Source organism: Ochotona curzoniae, unplaced genomic scaffold (assembly GCF_017591425.1).
Source record: "Ochotona curzoniae isolate NIBS_2020 unplaced genomic scaffold, NIBS_Ocur_1.0 contig_2210, whole genome shotgun sequence".
NCBI lineage: Eukaryota > Metazoa > Chordata > Mammalia > Lagomorpha > Ochotonidae > Ochotona > Ochotona curzoniae.
The window spans coordinates 48446765-48468110 of NW_024465369.1; the positions used below are offsets into that span (position 1 = coordinate 48446765).

General features: G+C 44.9%; 1 protein-coding gene across 4 annotated transcripts in view; it reads left to right on the forward strand.

Moving 5' to 3' along the window:
• MYO1B (myosin IB) overlaps nucleotides 1-21346 on the forward strand; it is a 137398-nt gene that overhangs the window by 8065 nt on the left and 107987 nt on the right. For all 4 annotated transcript variants that reach the window (XM_040971896.1, XM_040971898.1, XM_040971897.1 and 1 more), the window contains exon 2: nucleotides 10254-10369. In XM_040971896.1, the coding sequence (XP_040827830.1) occupies nucleotides 10254-10369 (116 nt within the window). The remainder of the gene's footprint in view (nucleotides 1-10253; nucleotides 10370-21346) is intronic.

Genomic DNA, 21346 nt, shown 5'->3' on the forward strand with positions numbered 1-21346 from the left:
GTAGAATATGGCTGGTGCTTTGACTCTCTGAGAAGCTTCGAGCCTAGGATGATGTTTTTAGTTTTTAAAAGATTGTTTGGAAAGTAGGGAGTTGGAGAGAACTTCATCTGCTGGTTATTCCCTAAAGGCCTGCCAAATCCAGGGCTGGGTCAGACCCAAACCAGGAGCCAGACTCCGTCCAGGTCTCCCCTATGGGTGCAGGTAGTGAAGCACTTGAGCCGTCTTCTCTTGCTTTCCCAGGTACATTAGCAGAAAGCTGGATCAGGAGTGTAGCAGCCTGAACTCAAAGTGGTGCCTGTATGGGATGCTAGCATCGCAGGTTAGCCCACCACTCCACAGTGCTAGCCTCCCTCAGGAACACTTCCAAGTTTCACACATGGAGATATTTTAGTGCTTGATTTCTTCTTTCCCTCTTCTCTGTGGTATTTGTTGTACAGCTCGATTTTTTCTGTGTTTCTACATTGAGACAACCTCATACTAATTTTGTTAAGACTTTACAGCAAGCATTGTGGTTGTAACAGAGGACACTCTGTATTTTACGTGAGAGAGTTCTGTTGGATCTGGAGAAGGCCGTCTATTTGGAAAATGCTCGTTTCATCATGGAGTTAACAAAGATATGGCAGTATTATCCAGCTCCAAAGTAAAGAAAGGCTGCCAGAGGTGATTATTTTTAGACAACTTTCAGCGTGGCATGGAGCTCATATATAGTTCTGTAATTCGTAGTCTGAATGACTGGCAGCCCAGGAACGAAAGATGATAATATGAGGGTGGTGTGGGCATGTCTTGGACAGGACCAGCCGCGACTGTGCCTGACAGGCTTGCAGCTATCTTAGGCAGCTTTTGCTTTGTATGACCTATTGGCCTCTGCAGCATGGGGCTCCTGGGCTGAGGCCATGGATGTTAGGTATTGTTTATAGAGAATGAGGCTAGATCCCTTCCTCAAGCTGCAAGTTGAGAAATACAGGAAAGGTAGACTGTCAGTGGCACCAAACTGCTGGCAGTGATGGTGTCGAGAGAGGTCGTGATGGGCCGTGCTCAGGCAGGAGCTGTGGAGGAGCAGGTGAGAAAAGCAGCCAGTGCGGGCTCGGAAGCAGCAGGAACACCTCCAGGGGGCCACTCTGTTGTATGGGAACTGGCTCCTCATTCTCTTGTGGCATGAGAATGGCCTGTTGGGTGTTCTGGGGTGTGCTCACTGCACATAGGGTGCAAGGCTGCTGAAAGAGCTCCGGCAATCCACAGTTCTCTGCTGGCCTTACCGGCTGGGATGTGGAAAGCTTTGGCGTGAAGCTCTGCCATTGTCACAAAGTCATGGAGAAACCTGTAACAAATATTTCAGTAATTCCTTGTATTGTGAAAACAAGCTGGTCTCAATGTCAGTATTCCTACATGTTGCATATGTATCACAAATACTTCTTCCATCACAAATGCATCGAGGGAGGGATGTGAAGTATACACACTGAGTTATTTTTGGGGGACTCAAAGAAACACCAAAGTCTGTTACTGGCTTGGCACTTGAACTTTCACTGGGGCCATCTTGACAGTAGTTTTTCCTCTCTTTTGAAACAATTCTTATAATTTTCTGTTACCTGACACGTACAAGTTGCATAATGTTTGGATATAAGTATATATTGTGTAGTGTCCAGTTGGGGTAAGTATATCTTTGCAAATACTGAACATTTCTTAGTGGTAGAAACACTCAAAATTCTACCTACCTTGCAGTTGTTTTAGGTTGGTGGACAATACTGTGTCCTCAAAAAAAAAAAAAATCCGGTGCAGACAGAGGTCCTTTTCAAGGGAGTTGGTGAAGTTTTTGCAGATGACTAATCACCATCATTGTGGCATGTGTTTTCTTGATGCCTCGTGATGAGATTCCCAGGGTGTGAGACCCAGGAAGAGGGTAGTTCATCCTCATCAGGAAGTGAGCACTGTGTTCTTTCTCATGACTCTTACCCAGCTTATCCCAGCACTGTGCTTTTCCTGTCAGCTTCGCTGAGATACATACACCTCCTGTGCTCATCTGATAATCCAACAACTTCCTGTCAACAGAGACCATTTTGTAAGCATCTTGAAGACCCTGGGGCTCGAGGCACCCTGAGGTTCTCCCATGGAGTTGATTGGGATTTAAACTTTCTCAGTGAAGGCTTCTGAGTTCTGATTTGGCCACTTGCAGTGGCCTGTAGATTCAGGTAGAGCCAGAGTGCACTTACAGAACTCAGACAGGGAATGCTCGTGTCGCATGTCGGGTGTCAGTTCCTGTGCTGCGTGCCTTGGCTCGTCTGCGTCTCAGATTTAAATGAGGGAGAAATTGGAAGTATTGTTCTTGTTTAGATGAGGACTTCAGTGATGTGCCCAACTTCGCATAAAACTGAAAAATTTGCCAGGTAATGTGGAGCCAAGGTCTGTACAGTAGTTCAGATACATGTGAAGCATTGTTATCATGGTGGGCATAGCATCTGAGGGTAGAGCTTAAGTCAGGGTGGTTGGGGTTCACATGCAATTGGTTTTATCACCTCAACCTGACTACTCACTGAACTTCATCAGGCCAAAGTTTAGAATTCCTCAAGTTTAAGGCTGTCTACAGCTTGATTTCAGGCTTAACCTTTCATCTAGGAAAACTCTTCCATTTCTTGTCTGTGGGATGTGCCTGTGGAGGTCTTTTTGCCTCTATCACTGTTGAAGTCTGTGTGATAGCAAGTGTCAGGATTTCCTTCCTTTGTGAGGCTGAATAAGGTTCCGTTGCACATGACTCTGCTATGTCTTTGTCCATTTGTCTGCTGGTAATGCTGTGCTCCTTCCCCCTCTTGGTGATGGATGGTGAGTAATGCTGCTGCTGTGAACATGGGTGTGCAAATAACTATGTGGGTCCCTGGCAGTTCATACCTTTAGCAAATAGATTGAGTGACAGTTAAGGGCTGTGACTATTTAAAATGTTGACCCAAGAGGAAAAAGCAAGTATCACTGCTGTAGAGTTGGGGAAGTTGTGTCTTTTGACCTGGCTGTGAGGCAAGGTATCACCATTCCTTTCGTTGTTAACAGTTCTGGTTTCTGATGGGAAAGCCAGTGGTTCTGCACCTGGTGATTCTGCAAATTTGATTGAAAGCACGGCCTGGGAGCTCACATTGTAGCACCAGCAACCCATATGGGTGTCAGTTCGAATCCTGATTGCTCTGCTTCTGATCCAGCTTCCTGTTGATGTGCCGGGGTGGGCGGCAGAACAGTGGAGGATGGCTGAAGATGGGGAGACTGGAAGAAGCTCCTGACTTCAGATTATTGCAGCCATTTGGGGAATGAACCAACTGGTGGAAGACCTCTTACACTATGTTAACTATGCCTTACAAATAAATAAAATAGATCTTAAAAAAGATATATTTGAAAGAAACCTCTTTCAACGAAGTAAAACAGGGAAGAACGGAGCTTGTATGGTGTTCTTGATAGGAGGGTGCATCACTGCAGCCCCCCTTCGTAACTCCTTCACCACCCTCTCTGCCACCCATCCCTCACTGCCTCTGAAAGCTGCTCAGGCCCTGCAGATCTGACTTCTGGGGCTGCTTGTTGACCTTAACTTCCTGTAAACCTGAGACACTCCTTTAGATAGTGAGACAATAAGGCTACCTAGCCAGAGATTGCTTAAATCCTATCTTATCTGAGAGTAGTTAACTCTTAAATTCCCTGCTCTGTCTGTAAGGCACACCTCTTTTGTTGAGAGTTGGCCCCTAGGAAAAGTGCTGCTTCCTTGTTGGATGGTTGCAGCCTAAACTCAGCCTCAAAGTCAGCGCTGTTGTGCTGGGTTTTTTTTGTGTCCAAGTCCTGACACCCCTTGGATTTGAACTCTACTTCAGGGTGGAAATACCAAGACTTGGTGACGAGTAATTGTTCTCTGGTATTTGTGCTGTCTCTGGTGTCACTGAAGGCAGAAATTAGCGCTTAGTTGGATAGTTCAGGAAATCCTGTCTGATACGTTACCACTCCCCTGACCCCCTGACGTGTTTCTCTGAAGCTGATGGATGGTTGTGATGAAATCTTTTCTGTCAAGGTGAAACATTTTGCCTGTAACTTGATTTCCCTTTCCTCCTTTTGTTTATTTCTCAGTTGAGAGGTATCAATCAAGTGGAAACTGTGCAGTGTGAATAAGCTATCCGTGCATTACAGAATTCCTTGGCACCCGAGGAAATTTGTCTTTTGTTTCCATTTTGCATGAAATTTTCAGATGCCCTCCTGGAAGCAGTGGAGTCTTCCTGGTGTGGTCTGCTGGGGAGCTTTGTCCTGACACAGCACCACCTTGTTCTACAGATGCTGAAAGTGCCGTGGAAGGCATCGCTCGACACAGGTTTCCTGCAATGAGGCTGTCCTCCTGGCCGCTGGCTATCAGAACTTCCCAAGGCTCACAGCCAGCGTGGATTGCACGCTATAGTGACATCTTGGCTCCAGCCCTTGCTTTCACTCTGCTAGCTGTTGTGGTTCTTTAGCTGACTTCTTTGTGTCTGTCCTGGGCATTTAGGTAGAGAATTTCCATCTGTTTCATGGGAGTTTAAGATAGTTTAGCAAAATGGTGTATGCATGTTTATTACGTGTCGGATGTGTGTTAGGCTTCAGGGTGGGTTTTTAAGACATCCAGAAACAGGCAAACAACTAAAATTTATCCTGAAGAAAATTCTGTCTGGTAGATGATATTCAGATAGGAGGCTTTGTGAGAGCCCAATAAAGCAGAGGCTTTAGGTTCAGGAAGAATTTTGGGTGTGAGCTGGAAGCTGAGTCAGGAGCAGAGATGGGAATCCAACCCAGGCACTCTGGTCTGGATGCAGGCAGCCCAGGCAGTGGCTTAGCCCGCTCACTGTACTACGATACCTGTTCCTACAGCGCTATTTTTTTTAAAGATTTATTTATTTATTGGAAAGTCAGATATACAAAGAGGAGACACAGAGAGGAATATCTTCTGTCTGATGATTCATTCCCCAAGTGAGTGCAACGGCCAGTGCTGTGCCGATCCGAAACTGGGAACCAGGAACCTCTTCCAGGTCTCCCATGCGGGTGCAGGGTCCCAAGGCTTTGGGCCATCCTTGACTGCTTTCCCAGGCCACAAGCAAGGAGCTGGATGGGAAGTGGAGTTGCCAGAATTAGAACCGGTGCCCATATGGGATCCGGGAGCGTTCAAGGCGAGGACTTTAGCCGCTAGGTCACTGGGCCGGGCCCAGCACTATTTTTAAACTGTATTTTTTTCCCTCCTAAATCTTATTAATCTCATGAAAGCAATTTAATGGATTAGCAATAACACTTGTAGAAGAAAATAGTAGCACCTAGAATTGAATAAAAGCTGTTAGAGCAATTTTGATTTTGAGCTGTTAGGTAATTTTGATTTTATAAAATTTTTATCTCGGGTGTGTGAGCATGTGCATAGATACACATCCTTGATTATGATCTTATTTCTTAGATTGAGTTATAACTCAGTCAAATACTGGATTGAGTCAAATACTGGAAAAAGAACAGCTACAGAATGGCACCTTTACCTCCTTTCAGTTTACAGGTGTTGCTGCTGTTTGTAGCAGTGTGCCTGGATGCTGGGATAGCATAGGCCAAGATAGACATGGGGCTAGAATGCAAGTAAGTGAGGCTACAGGGATTTTTCTTTTCAGGATTAGTTGCATAGCAGTTTCCAAATGGCAAGGTGAGACCTAAGAACAGAAGACAGGCAGCACATGCGCAGTTGCTAGAGTTGAACAGAATACATGGTGTTGCAGGTGAGGGCCACCAGTGCTTTTTTTCTGGCCCTTAGCTCCTCCTCTCTGACTGGGTTCTGGAAGAAACAACTTACAGAATGAAGTGCTTGGGTTTCATATTATATATTTTGGGAGTGCAGGGACCTTTGGGAGTGGTTACAAGCTGGAGGATAGAGCTTGCTGACTTGAATGTTCTCCAAAAAACACTTCAGACCTGGCTGTGATTTCATTGAGAATGCTTGGACACTGGTGGTTCAGGGCCAGAGATAGTTGAAATAGGAAGGTGCAAGATGCTTTTGACTTGGAAATATTTGTAGATTCATATTTAAAAATCTGCCCTTGAGAAGTAAAAGATAGGCCTGCTGATTGAAGATACCATTTATAGGAAAGAGAGCTTTTCCATTTCTTCTCGTTTCTTTCTCTTTTTCTTTCCCTCCCCCTCTTCCCCTGCAGATGTCAGAGGATAGACCTACAGGGCAGGAGGCTGGAGGGAGCTTGCTATTGCATGTTGATGGCAGTGTGAACGGGTGTGAACACTGGGGAGTGCTAGGTTCAGGATTGTGGAGGTGGTAGGACAGGGAAGGGCTAGGCTGTCGTTTCTTCATTATCATTTTTAGAGCATTTTGTAATAATAGCAAACCATCAACTCAGTAACATGCAGTGGTTTGTGAGAACAGGTGCTATGTTACACGTAAGTCTAAACATGGAACTTTCTGGTCTCTGGTGTTCTCCTCTCTGAAAAAGACTTCTATCTGGTGATAAATGGAGCATGAGAAGCTTTCATGAGCTAGAGTAGAATTTGAAATCCAACCTAGCCAGTCAGCTGCTCTCAGGGGTGTCTGAGTCTCAGAGGAACAGGAGACCTGTGGCTGTGGACATTGAGTTTTCTTCTACAGGCACACGAGGACATGTTTAAATCTTGGGCTGATATGCATGAAACTCTCGGAGACCCATGAACATCAAGGGTAGGAATCACAATAAAGGACAAACCTACTGGAGAGTCACTGTCTAAGCTTGCCTGTCTGAATTGTGCATAAAATGGAATAGAGGGTATAGTTTCTGGTCATGTTTATTTAAAGTGGGTCCCTTTTGTGGTTTATTGAGCTTTTTTGCTTTGTAGCTGTACCAGTTACTGTCATTGTGTAACAAACCACTCCCAGCAATGTGGCTGAAAACAGCCGTCATGGATTCAGTCATTAGGGATAGCACTTGGGCTTTCGGTCTTGCATTGCTGTTCTTGTCTGGGCTTACTAAGAAGCTTTAGGCATCTGGTGGCCTAACTGGTCCCGGATGTTGCACAATGGCTCACTTACTTATCCAGCCACTGGCAGGCTGTGTAGGACAGACAACCTGGGCTCTGTCTCTGACCTCCCCATTGGGTTACTTGAGCTGATTTACATCTTGTTTTTTCAGCCAGTTGTGAAAAGAATGGGGCATATCTTCATACACAAATATCCTCTGGTTTATTCCACAGATGGCGATAGTGGCTGGGACTAGGCTAGGCTGAAGCCAGGAGCTTGTTCCAGATCTGCCATATAGGTAGCAGGGGGGGCCCAAGTGCCTGGGCCATCTTCCACTGCCTTCCTCAGCCCATTAGCAGGGAACTGGATCAGAGGTTGAGCAGCAAGGACACAAACCATCCGCTATGGAGGATGCTGGCATTTTGGGCCCAGAAATTCACATTTCAAAGGGAGTATGCCTCCAGGGATGGAAGGAATTGCTCATTGTTCAAATGTCCCACCATGGTATGACAAGAAACCAGAGCAGAAGGGAAGTAGAAAGGATCCTTCAAATGTTCATGGAAAATAAAATTAAAAGATTTGTTCAATGGCAACACCTGGCATACCTGTTTAGTAAAATGGGGGATTATATATAGCGTTTGGCGTTGTATTTCAACATAAGAATAGTTGAAGAGGCGGTGGTTTGTCCTGTTGACTTTTCTTTGTGATGAATGCACCCTGTGTATCAGTCATTGGGTTAACAAATACTTACTGGACGTCAGTGGGCCAGTTAGTGTTCTAGGTGTTAAGGAGACCGCTGGGAGGGAAAGCACACGTAATTCAGCATGTAAACACGTCACAACTGAAGAAACTTGCAGCTTTTTGGTGTGGCTTCTGCTGTGCTACAGTGGTTATTTTTCTGTCTGTGAGAATGCCAGAGGCAGGCAGTGTAGCCATTGTGAAATCTGATTTGAAAGAGCATCCTGGTAACTGGTTTTTCTGCTGATGGCAAATCTGCATGTTTTAAAGTTATTGCATTCAAGAAATTACCTAAAAAGGGAGAAGGATTTAGTCATTGTCTACCTGAAGAAGGCCTTTAACAGGAAAGGAACCAATGTTTTTAGATATGTAATTCCAATGTATTAGTTAGAAACCATTGAAACAAATATTCTATTCATTCATCTTCATCTGCCTGCCAAAGTGAGTTGCAGTGTGAGAATGATGAGGAAGCTTTCTTGAGAAAATTTGGCTTAAATGAGATAAATTAGAGTCTTCTTGTGTCAGGCCGTATTAAATGTGTTGTTCCAATTAGTATTCTGAGCGAATATCAGTCGTAAGTGCCGAAATTGTGTGGGAGCCAAGTTTCTCACACACCAGCCGGCTGGTCCACTTGTGATAAGATTAGGTTCTTATAGACTCAACATGCATATGAAATCACCTGTTTTGTTTTCCACATGGGGACAAAGTCTTGTATAATGGCAACCAATGTGACTAGTATAAAAAATGGAATTTTCCTACTTTTTCTTGGTTTTCTATTTGATTACATTTTCTAGAAAGATCTGGCAGTCTCCTTGAAGCTCCATTGTGGCAGTGGTGGAAAAACTTGTTCTAAAAGTGCTGTCTTTGTTAGATGACTTTGGAAAGGTGGGGACTGCTTTGGAAAGGTTCTTTGCTTTATATCTTTTGTTCTTGAAATTTCTTTTTGTCACTTAGTTTTGTTGGTATCTCTTTTCCCCGTTCTCTCTCTTTGATGTTGAAACTGAAGGGACAAGTGGAGCTGCCACAATGAGTTACAGTTCTGACGTTTGTTGTGGCATTGGGAGGCATGGCACAGAATGAACTAAACCAACACTGTTCTTGCATGCTGCCAGGCTTAAGTGGAAGGTGCGGTAATAGTGTTCTCAGAGGGAGAGAGGGCTAGTGTTTGGGAAAATAAAACATTGACCCCTGAGAACATACGTTTAGAATTTTAGATGAAATGCAAGTCTGACATGAAACGTACTTTCCTCAAGTACATTTAAGTAGGCTCTCTTGATGGGGTTGTCTTAGTGTGACTTTATTAGGTATATTGGGGTTTGTGAATTCACAGGACCTTCTGTCTGGTGCGACGGTGTGGGTTACATTGGGGGTGGGCCTGTTTGGATTACAGTTGGGCAACTTGAAGGAGCTGCATGGGGGTGGGCTAGGATAAGGTGTTGCATGTAGTGGTTGCTGGGATGGGGTCCGATTGCGGGGGGGGGGGGTAGGGGGGGATTGTCGGGTTGCGTAGGGTGGTTTTTGTGGTTTTGGTAGGGTGGGTTGGGCCCGTGGTTGTGGGCGTGAGTGTGTTGATGGGGTGTTTAAATAATGTTATACGTCTTCGTGAACACACACAATGAAAGTAGGGGGGGTTATGGAAAAAGTTAGTTAGATACGAAATGTAATAGACATAAGGAGGGGTGTGGGAAGTTATTGTGCTGCATCATCTATCTCTCAAATTGGAGGGTAAAGATGGAAAGCGATGTGTCAGGGTGTGCTCCGGGCTGGGAGGTTCGCAGGGCGGCGGGGCGGTTCCACTGGGGTGGTTCTGCTGGGGTTGAGGGCGCACGAGCCGGAGCGTGTTTCGGGGATCCGGGGGGCGGTGATGGAGTGTTGGTTAACCTGAAGTGGTGGCTGCGGGGGCGGGAGCTCATGTGGGATTGTCTGGGTGGGACTGGCGACAGAGGGGAAGCGCTGATATCCATATTATAAGCTGATAGGGGGATATTCCAATCTCAAGTGGTCGGGGGTTAGTAAAGGTGGGTGTAATTGTGTTATGGTGAACGGGAAAGCAGTGCGATGTCAGAAAGAGAGAGACAAAGATCTTACATCTACTGGTTCACTCCCCCAAAAGCCCCAATGGTCAGATCAGAGCCAATCCAGAGCCAGTAGCCAGGAGTTTCTTTCAGATCTTCTGCGTGGGTGCAGGGTCCCAAGGCTTTGGGCCATTCTCCACTGCTCTCCTAGACCACACGCAAGGAGTTGGATAGGAAGTGGAGCAGCCGGAACATGAACCAGCCCCTTAATGGGATCGTGGTGCTTGCCATGTGAGGATTTAGCCATTGAGCCATTGAGCCAGGCCCTTTGGAAATTGTAACTGTTTCAATCTGTCCATTGAGTTCATCAACAAAATGAAGAAGTGTGATTGAGCACCTGCCTTCAGAGATACAGAAAATATCACATGAAGGGTGAATCAGTAGAACTGATGTTTTTAAAAGAAATGGAGCTGTGTGACAGCAAGGCCGAGAGCTGGGAGTACATTTTGTATGCTGATGGGTGTATTGTGTTCTTGTTTTTACAGACTTACATTGGAAGTGTGGTTATATCTGTTAACCCGTACCGGTCATTGCCCATCTATTCACCAGAGAAAGTGGAAGAATACAGGAATAGAAATTTCTATGAGCTGAGCCCTCACATGTAAGTGCGGCATTCAAGCATGAAGTTTCTTTTGCACTGTGGAGTTGTGTACTTGACAGATGTGTGCAGCTGTCTTCCTTAATGTCAGGAAAATGTTTTTGTCAGTATTTCTTTTTAAAAATCTGATAAAGGAATGTGGTGGTGACTTGTTACGCCTTAATATTTTAAGAAACAACAGAGTGCTTTATTGGATGCCAGATTCAAGTTCTGATATATTTACATTCACTATGTATTTTCAGTTAAAAATTCCATATAAGTAGCAGCTGCTGCCTATTATTTTTACAAGTGAAGCAGGAATGTATATTGTGGGTTATTATAAATAACCCAGCAATATTTTCATAGTAGTTTCGTTGGGATGAGAAAGAACCCAAGTGCTTGGCTACATCCTGGTGGTTCGGTAAAAAGCTGAATTAATTCCTTCAGGTTATCTTTGTAGACCTTATTTGCCAGATGTATGTGATAGGCCAGATGTTTCACCTTCCCTGAAGTCAGTCACCTGTTTTCTTTTTTTCTGAAGGTCATTTGCTAGTACAAATAATTCCTAAACGGTGCCTGTAGGCATTTTGACTCCTTTTCAAGTTGAGTTCTTTGCTGATGTGATTAAGGGATGCTGAATAAGATCGCTAATGTATACCATAAGTTTGTTTTCTCATCTGAATGACTGAAAAATTACACTTCCTGAAACCCTTTTCTTGGACTGCTGGGTCCATGACAGACCTGAGTTGTTAGACGCTAGACCTGTTTCCCAAATAGAGATAAATGAAAAAGACAAATGATGACTAAAACTTATCGTAAATAACACCTTAAACTTTGTTTCTGAAATCTTGTTAAAGTTACTGCTTCCCAAGAGAAGTCTGTTCAGTACTTAGATGTGTCTATTATTGAGTTTAAAGAAAGAAAGCTGCCCAGCTGGGTCCAGCTGTGAAATGAGTTAGGCGCCTCAGATGTGTCTGCTAGAAACTTGGATCATTTTCTGCCTGCACCCTGGAGGCTGAGGAATTCACCAGAATGCATGTTCTCATATTGTGAGTTGTGACAAGTGGTCATAATGTCTTGTGGAGGGTAGTGGTGGACACATGTTATCCTATTCACATGATTAACTGCTGGTTGCAGATTTAGCATATTTGTCAACCTTTGCTGAACACTGGGCTGGGACTCACCTTCAGGCATGCCAAGCTCTCTCCAAGACTTCAGTATTGTCATTGCCACCACTGTGATTACTTTTTGGCGGTAGCTTGTTGCTCCCCTCCTCTGACAGAGGACGATATATTGATGAAACAATCCTGTGCTGCTATGAAGTGCTTATAAACATGTACAGGTAAACATCAATGGTGAATTGTTCAGGAAACAGCCTTGATGGTGGAAAGGATGCAGATTGGTTGGTGGAGATGTGGTGGGGATAGGGACGATATTTGGGAAGGCTTGAACTGTCAACTTGTGTTTACTTCTGGACATTTCGGGACATTCATGGGAAAAGCATTTCTTTAAGGAGGACAATTTTGTCACTGAAGGGATTTGGGACAATATTTAAAGATATGTTTGGTTACAGCTGGGGGTAGGATTGTGCTACTAAGAGGTAGAAGCTGTGGGTGTGACTAAATAGCTACAATGCACATGATAGTCCCCACAATAAAGAATCACCTGTTCACAGTGTCAAGAGTGCAGAGGCTGGGAAATCCCAAAGTAAAATGAAGGAAATACAGCAACTTCTCTGTAGAAATAAAGATCAAGTCTATTAAGTGATAAAAATATTATCTAGTAATTAAAGACCATTTCTAGCATTCTCTAGATGTCTATTTTAGTTCCTCCTAGAAGTGGAGCACAGATGACATTTTTGTGCTGTTAGACACTTAAGATTTAAATTCATTTTGAAAACGGTAGTGAACAACTGAACGCTACAACTTCCCAAATGGATTCAGGTTATTCAGTGTCTCACAGAAGTAAAATCTGCAAGTGACCTAATTTCTTTTTACCTTGAGAAAAATAAAATTTGAAATTGGCATTAAAAAGTGCTTAAGTCCCTACAGTGAAATACGCATCTGATGCCTGAGTGTTTCTGTGGAACTTGAGGCTGTGACGCTGTTCTCAGAGTGTGGTGCTTGGACCTGTGGCCTATCCACTGGGGACAGATGGAAACACTCGTTAGGGGTCTGTTCTGCTGCATGGAAGCTCATACTTTGGAATCTCTTTTTAATACCTATCCCTAAAAGATCCCTGTGGGAGACAGTATCACACCACTGCCCTGGTTCATCTCACGCACCTCCAGCAATAAAATGTAATAAATACCCAGTTATCCTTATTAGGATCAACACAAGGTCTAAAACGTGAGCGATGTGCCTGCTGTGTGAGTTGGCCTGATTTCGTAGGACAACTCCTCCCTCTCTTGCTTGCCCCTTCCCTCCTCGCTCCCCACACTGCTGCCTGACACAACTTTTTTTGTATATTCTGCATCTGTTGCCAGGGATGCTGGTCCCTATTTGTTCCCCAAAGCAGTCCCTGTTTACCCTTCACATCTGTTGCACTTATCACTGTTGGAATTTAACAGTTTTTGAGTTATATGGCTGATGTTGGCCTGGCTTACAATGAGGGTTTTTTCTTTTCTTCTTTTTTTTTTTTTTTTTTTTTTTTAAGATTTACTTAATTATTTGAAAGACAGAGTGATAGAAAGAGGTAGAGGTCAGGGGTAGAGAAAGAGAATTTTCCATCTACTGGTTCACTCTCCACGTGGCCACAACCTCCAGGTGAAGGTCAGACCAGATAGAAGCCAGGAACTCTATCTTGGTGTCTCACGTAACCAGCAGGGACTCAAACATTAGAGCTATCATCTGCTGCCCTCCCAGACACATTAGCAGGAATTTGGATCGGAAGCAGAGCAGCTAGGAGTTGAGCTAGCACTCCAATATGAGATACTGGCTTACAAGAAGTGGCTTAGCCCACCATGTCACAACACTGTATAGTACAGTGTGGTTTCAGCAGAAGCAGTTGAACAGGAGTGGGCTTCAAGTTCCAGCTCTTCCCTTTATAAATTCTGTAATCTTGAAGGAACTTCAACTCAGAAGTATTTTTCCTCTGTTCATTGGAAAAGTAATCACAACATATGGAATATTTGTGAGGGATAAATACCAGTGAAGTTCTTATCATAGGACTTGCTATAGCTCCGTAGCATAGGATATCTGCTGCTATTGATGGTGATAGTTCCAGTAGTGATTATCATGGATATGTGGCACATGGGTCTGCATTAGCAGGAAACACGAGAGCTGGAACCAAGACTATATAGATAGATCCTCCTCAAACTAGGGCATGTTAACTTCCTTTTCCAGAAACCTTCCTGGTCTTCCTAGTACTTGGCCTCTTTGGCTTAGTGTTGAAAATACTCCACAGCATGGTGTAATGCATACCTATCCTAACCTGAACTCTACTGTTGTCCTTCTGCTACCTCATACTATGGTTGATAGCATTGCACGCCATCCTCATGAAGGAGGTGGAATGCTGCAGAGGAGGCTCTGAGCTCTGCACGTCTCGGGCTGTGCCGCCCTCGCTTTCAGGATTCTGTGCTGGCAGGGCAGCAGAGGCCTTGGCACATTCTTGATTTACACGTCATCTACATTATCTCACATCTAGTGATGGTTCAGTGAAATGCAAACTTTTTTGATGGAATATTCAAAAATCTGTACAATGAGAACCTTTTTATTAGAAGACGGAAATGCTGTTTTTATGCTGTTTTTCCACTGTAACCACTTTGGTTCCATTTCCTTTATCTATTTATTTATTTTTTTTTTTTTTTAAAAGATTTATTTTTATTATTTTTTCATTGGAAAGGCGGATATACAGAGAGGAGAGACAGAGAGGAAGATCTTCCGTCCGATGATTCACTCCCCAAGTGAGCGCAACGGGCCGATACTATGCCGATCCGAAGCCAGGAGCCTCTTCCGGGTCTCCCACGCGGGTGCAGGTTCCCAAAGCTTTGGGCTGTCCTCGACTGCTTTCCCAGGCCACAGGCAGGGAGCTGGAAGGGAAGCGGGGCTGCCGGGATTAGAACCGGCGCCCATATGGGATCCCGGGGGTGCAAGGCGAGGACCTTTAACCACTTGCGCCACCGCGCCGGGCCCTATCTATTTATTTTTTAAGGATTTATTTTTATTGGAAAGACAAATTCACAGAAAGGAGAGAGTGTCTGCTGATTTACTCCCCAAGTGGCTGCAATGGCTGCAGCTGAGCCGGGAGCTTCTTCTGGGTCTCCCACACGGGTGCAGGGTCCCAAGGCTTTGGGCTGTCCTGTACTGCTTTCCCAGGCCACAAGTAGGGAGCTGGATGGGAAGTGGAGCTGCTGGGACATGAACTGGTACCCATATGGGATCCTAGCTCTTACAAGACAAGGATTCAGCCAATTGAGCCATTGCACCAGGCTTTTGGTTTCATTTCTTCTCTCTATGTGCATATTGAGGGGGAATTTGACATTAGGAGGTGGCATTGTGACACCTGCCACCAGTGCTTCCTGTTGGTTATAACCCAGTAGTGTTCTGAAATGTGTCTTGCTTAACTTAGACTACAGTATGGCCGGGTACTATTGTAGGGATTGCAAACCCGATTTGAAACGAGCAGCAGTTTTCCTTTTTTATTTTTTTTTTTTAAGATTTATTTTTATTGGAAAGGTAGATCAGATTTATGGAGAGTATGAGAGACAGAAAGATCTTTTGTCTGCTGGTTTACTCCCTAAGTGACCGCAATGGCTGGAGCTGAGCTGATCAGAAGCCAGAGGTTCCTCTGGGTCTCCTTGTGGGTACAGGGTCCAAGGCTTTAGTCCATCCTCTGCTGCTTTCCCAGGCCATAAACAGGTAGCTAGATGCAAAGTGGAGCAGCTGGAACATGTACTGGAACACATATGAGATGCCGGTGCATGCAAGGTGATGATTTAGCCACTGAGTGATCACACACCTCCACCACCCTTTTTAAGTTTGAGAGCTGAAATTGTAGAGAAACCGAGGGAAAGACAGGAAGAGAGATCTTCATCTGTTGGTTCAGTCTCTAAATGACAGCTATGGACAGGGCTGGACCAGGCTGAAGTGAGGATCCGAGAGTTTCATTTGGGTATTCCCTGTGGGTGCCAGGTCCCAAGTGCTTGGGCCACCCTCTACTGTTTTCCTATGCCATGAACAGATGGCTGAATCAGATGTAGAGCAGCAGGAATGATCAGAAATAGCTATATGCCAACAATGTGTAAAATCTGTAGATGCCTATCCTGTGAACACAACTAATTTACCCAAATTGAGGCAAAAAGACAGAAAACCTGAACAGACCAATAACCAAGGCTGAGTTTGAATCGATAACAAAGAGTATCCCAAGAAAGAAAAGCTCAGGACTGATGACTTCACTGCTGAGTTATACCAAACTACCAAAGAATAGCTACTCCAAATTCTTCTTTAAGTGGTCAGAACAATTGAAAGGGAAAGAACTCTTCCAAAGTGATTCTATGAGACCTGCCATGCTTTGATTTCCAAACCAGAGAAGATATGTTAGAGGCCTATGGAAAAATACCTCTAAAGAATAGATGTAGGGCCCAGCGTGGTAACCTAGTGGCTAAAGTTCTGACCTTGCAAGCACAGAGATCCCATATGGATACCGGTTTGTGTCTCAGTGACCCCGCTTCCCATCCAGCTCCCTGCTTGTGGCCCAAGAAGGCAGTTGAGGATGGCCCAAAGCTTTGGGATCCTGCACCCATGCGGGAGACCCAAAAGAGGTTCCTGGTTCCCGGCTTCAGATCATTCCAGCCCAGCCTTTGGGGTCACTTGGGGAGTGAATCAGCAGATGGAAAAAATCTTCCTCTCTCTCTCCTCTCTATATATCTCAGTTTCCAATAAAAATAAATAAATCTTAAAAAAAATTGAACTGGTGCTCATATGGGTTGTTGGCACCATAGGTAGTGGCTTGTCTCATGTCAGACCACTGCTCCGCCCTCCATTCTTGTAAAATGAAATCTAGTATAACATTTAAATTTTTTAAAAAAATAGCTTAAGCCCTTAAAAAAGTTTGATTAATTCATACCAGAAAATGAGAAAATAACTAGGGGGAAGATTTTAGATGGTGGTAATGTCAGCTTCCCTGACATGAGCCCTCAGTCTCTGTGGAACCTTTGACCCCTAAGTTGGTGCCAAACTGCAGGGCTACCAACTATTGCCAGTAGAATGACATTTCTGGGATGCTTGCGTATTTCAGGTACTTGCTAGTCCTGTTATTGGATTCCTCTCAAGGTGAACTAGATAATTGTTCTAAGAACACTTGTAAGCGTATCTCAAATGTACACATACTATGGTGGAGTGTGCCAGGTTCAGTTTAAGGACGCGCAGTACAACACTTAGATAGTTCCTGCTTTATCTGGCCCATGCTTTATTTATTTATTTATTTATGTACAGCTGAGTTGCAATTCTATGAATATCGTGGGGCCAGTATTTATTCTGGTAGTTCAGATGTCACTGTTGCAGCCATTTGTGGAATGATTGAGAAGAGTCTCTTTTTCTGTAATTTTGTCTTTCAAGTAAAATAATTTTTAAAAATTATTAGTAAAGGTATGTTGCCTTAAGTGTCTGTGTCCCACATTGGGGTGCCTGGGTTTGACTCTTGGCTCTGGGTCCCAATTGCAGTGTTTAATGCAGGTGAAGGTAGACAGCCATGATGGCTTGAGTAATTAGGTTCCTGCAACCCATCTGGATGACTTGGCCCGAGTTCCCAACTTCTGTCATTGGTGGCACTTGAGGAGTGAATCAGCAGGTGGGAGTTCTTTGTCCTTCCCGCTCTGCCTCTCAAAAGAAAAGTAGTTATGCTAATAGATTTATGGCAGTTGAATCCTTGAGATTGCTCATGTCACTAGATGTGAAAATGTTTTTTCAAAGGATTTATAGATGTAATGTAGGCCATTGTATCGTTTCTCATTTAAACTGTGGAATAGTTAAGCCTTTAAACTTATGTACTACCTTTTCAAACACCACTAACAGAGATTTCTGCTGCTTCATCCAACATTGTTCCTGCTGATCGCTTTAGAGAAGTTATTCATTTACTGAGCAAATATTTACTGAGAGTTCACCATATGCCTGGCGCTCTTAGGCTCTGGGATACAGCAGTGAACAACAAACCAAGTAAAATTCTTGTCTTTGTGATGAGGCAAAGCTCCAGCTTAAGTATTGGGAAACCAAGATGGCTCACACCCTTGGTTAGGAGGGAAGACAAGAGCAGAGGGAGGGAAGCTGTTATGAAAGAGGTAGCTTATTTTACATGGTGCTCTTCTAAAACACCTTGCATCCATGATGTTGATGGCAGTTTGAGTCAGTAGCTGACAGAGTGTACTCTCTAAAGCTTGGCATCTGCTTAATGCTCCCATCTATTAGGAAATCAGAGCTCTGTCTTATCCTCCAGTTTGCATTCCTTGCATTGACATCTTGTGTGTCATGAAGTCATCTGGAAAGTAGCTAAAACCGTGCTTTTCCTTTTATGCCTGATGTCATGGGGTCACAGTAAGCATAGGGCAGTCACCAAGTTTTGGTCTTGGGAATATTTGATTCTAGCTAACCCAAGATTAGGAACACTCTTAACTTAGCCTCATGTCTTAAGAGCAGTGCAATGGCCATGGGTGATGTGATGGTCCACTGTGAACTTGAATTTCCTGAGGCTGGGGCTGTGGATGGCACCATGTCTGAGCCTAGAAAGGATCCGTTAGCCTCGAGCAGAACTCTGCTAGTGCTCCATTCTACCCATGTGGGAGCAGTGTCTGAGGGAGAGGATGTGTGCAGGTAGAGGGAAGGGAGCTACGGGACAGTGTGAACTGGGGCAAGACAGACACCAGATCTGATCCAGGTTGGGGAGTCAACAAAGGCAGAAGTAGTCAAAGCAAGTTCCTTCTAATGTGTGTGGGGTCACACTTAGACTCGGGACACCCAAGGCGAGGATTAGGGCTGCCCCAGGTGCAGGAAACACAGGGAAAGGGGAGTGGGCTCCCTTACACCAGCCCCAGGAAGCAGGTCTTGTTGCTGTCTGTGTGTTCCTGATGCCCTAGCGAAATTCCTCATTCATCCCTTCAGTGTGATTGAGCATCTACAACATGTGGGAGGTGCCCAGGCTGTGAACATGACTTTGTGCTTGAGGATTCAGGATTCATGGCCTTTGCAGGAGACAGACCAACAAGCCAATAACCATGGAAGGGAGAGAATTGCCATGAAAAGGCAGGAAAATGTTCCCAGCTTTGCTCCTGGTCAGGACAGCTTCTTCCTATTGTATTAATCGGATTGTTACTAATGCCCTTAGTACTCACAGAATGCCTGAGTGTGGACAGTCAGTGGGATGGTGGGCAGTTGGCTCTTTGTGAGTAGCCTGCAGGGAGGCCAGTGGGGCTTTTGAGTGATGAGTTTGCTGAAAGGACAGGAAATGGAAAGAATTTTCCAGCCCCAGGGTTGACTGAGGTATTCAGCATATGTTGTATGAGTGCTTAGGGCATGCTGGGTATTAGTGCAGGCACTGAGAATAGAATAGGCAGAAGTCATGGCCGGTGAAGTGAATAAAGTGAGTACTATGTTGAAGTGGAGACTGGGAATGGGTGGCTGGTTTATTGTCCTACATGGGATAACCGGGAACGTCCTATGAAGATGGTGGTGTTTGAGTATTGTCCTCAAGTGATAAGAGAGCAGTCATGCACTGTGGCAGGAAAGGAATGTTCTAGCCCCCAGGGACAGTAGAAGCAGGGGTCTGAAGCATAGATGGAGAAAGAATAACTAAGTGATCTGTCAGTGATCAAAATCTCCATGTTTCCTAAGGCTGGGACTTCAGCTGCACGTTGAGGAGAAGGGATGAGGCAGAGGAGCAAGCCAGATCTGGGCTGCAGAGAGCTCGTGAGTTTCAGACATGCCTTTCTAAATGAGCAAGGTCAGTCTTTGATTGGGACCTTTCTGGGTGTACAGAGTGAAGTTGAAGGACTTCTTGGGCTTTTACAGTAATCCAGCCTGGAGAAGACAAGGACAGAAGCTCAGTGGATTGTAGGGGATATGTCAGATTAAAGCTGTAAATACAGCGAGTGAGGCGGAGGTAGGCAAATCAGAGGCCAGACTTGACTTCTGGCTGGCAGAGAGTCCTGGTTCAGAAGGCCACGCCTCTCTTGTGACATCTACAGGAGGCAGTGCAACTAAACAATATGGGTACCTGCAGGTGTGTGCCTCCTGGAAGTCCAGGAGACTCACCTGGGTTGGGAGTCTTTCTTCCTGGTTCCCTAGTTGCCAGAGTGAAGTGACATGTCTTCTGTCACCCTGGGGAAGACTGGGTATCTTGGCTTCAGTCCCAGTGTTGGACCCTCAGTGCAGGCTCAGCCGCCTGCATGTACTCTTTGACAATTTTGTTTTTGAAGCAAAACTGGAATCCCTCTTCAGTGTGTAAGCCTACCGCGTAGCTGTTTCACTTCTAAGTTCATTATTTCAGCAGGTTGTTAATGACTCAAATCATTGGCTCTGTTTCCTTGATTGGAATTTTGAGGTTTCAAAGCAAATAGATCAGTTTTCTGTGCTCCTACTCCTACCCAATGTTTTCTGCGTTCCCTAAATGCCCAGAACAGCCGGGATGGGGCCGTGCTAAAGCCAGAAACTCCATCTAGGTCTCTTATGTGGGTAGTGGAAACCCAAGAACTTGAATTGTTATCTCCTGCCTCACGGGGTTATTAAGAAGCAGAGGTGGCACTCAACCCCAGACCCTCCCAATATGGAATGCAGAGTGACTTCACCAGCTGTGCCACAGTGCCCTGGCTCCACTCACCAACCACTCTCTCATGTATTCTGATGGTCCCTTATCTTGTTTTATTCTCCCAAGATCTAACAGTACATGTTGTGTTTTCTGATATCTTTTCTGACTCCATGTGTGTTTCTCTAAAACCAGTTCTCTAGCACTAACTGCATGTCCAGAAATTCGATTCAGTCTGGCACTCATGACACAAAATTCACGCAGATCCCACATGTCACAGGCTCATTCCACAAGATAGCTCTGCTTTGAACCCCATCCACGCAGGAGTCCTCTGGCTACTTGTACTTCTATTGGAGAACCTCACATTTGGCGGTTTCCATAACACCACCTTCTCAGGATAGTAAATGTGCCAGAATGATATTAGGGACTTGGAAAACCATTGATGCAGTGATAAAGGCACTGGGCCCATATGGCAGAGTTTCCATGCCATCCCCGAAGTGCTGTCTTCCCAGCACATCAGTGCCATCAGCAATGTGGGAATTTCTTTCCCTGGTTCTCTGTTTCAGACTTTACATTGTTGCAGGTCTGTCAGGCTGAATTCTTGCTCTGTAACCACAGGTGTGTGTGCTTCCTGGTGAAGCTTTGCAGGATCCACCTTAAGTCAGCTCATTAGCATAACTTTCTGTTACTCAGGAAGTTCTAAAGCTTTAAGCAGCCCTATGCCAGGAACCTTAGACAAAGTCCCAGCATCCTATGTATACCACAGGTGTAGATGTGGTCAGACATGGTGCCTATGCAGCTGGGAACAGGTGCTGGAGGATTTGATGATTAGCATCCTGAGGCCAGGTTCAAACACGGATTTTTATGTGGCATCCTGGATCTTGAATTCATGCGCTGCCTTTGCCAGCAGGTGTCCCAGGGCAGCTCAGCAGTTCTGGAAGGATTCAGGTGTTGTGGGGACTTGGTGTCCAGCTCGTCTCTCAGGCCAGCTGTGCCCACATGCTCAGGATCCCTCTCATTCATGGCTTCCCTCTGTTGCCTTCTCTTTCCTTCTGCGAGACTCTTCTTCCCATCAACATGAGTGGTGTAAAACTCACCCTGTATCTTCTAGCCATCCTACCATTTGTTTCCCCTTGTTAAAAAACTTTCAAAATCCTGTGTCCGCTGTGGTTCCAGAATGTTCTTTCTTCCTTGATGAGCTCCACCGACACTGGCTGTCCCTTCTCTCTCCACTCGGACTATTTGCGATCATCTGTGACTTCTCTGGTA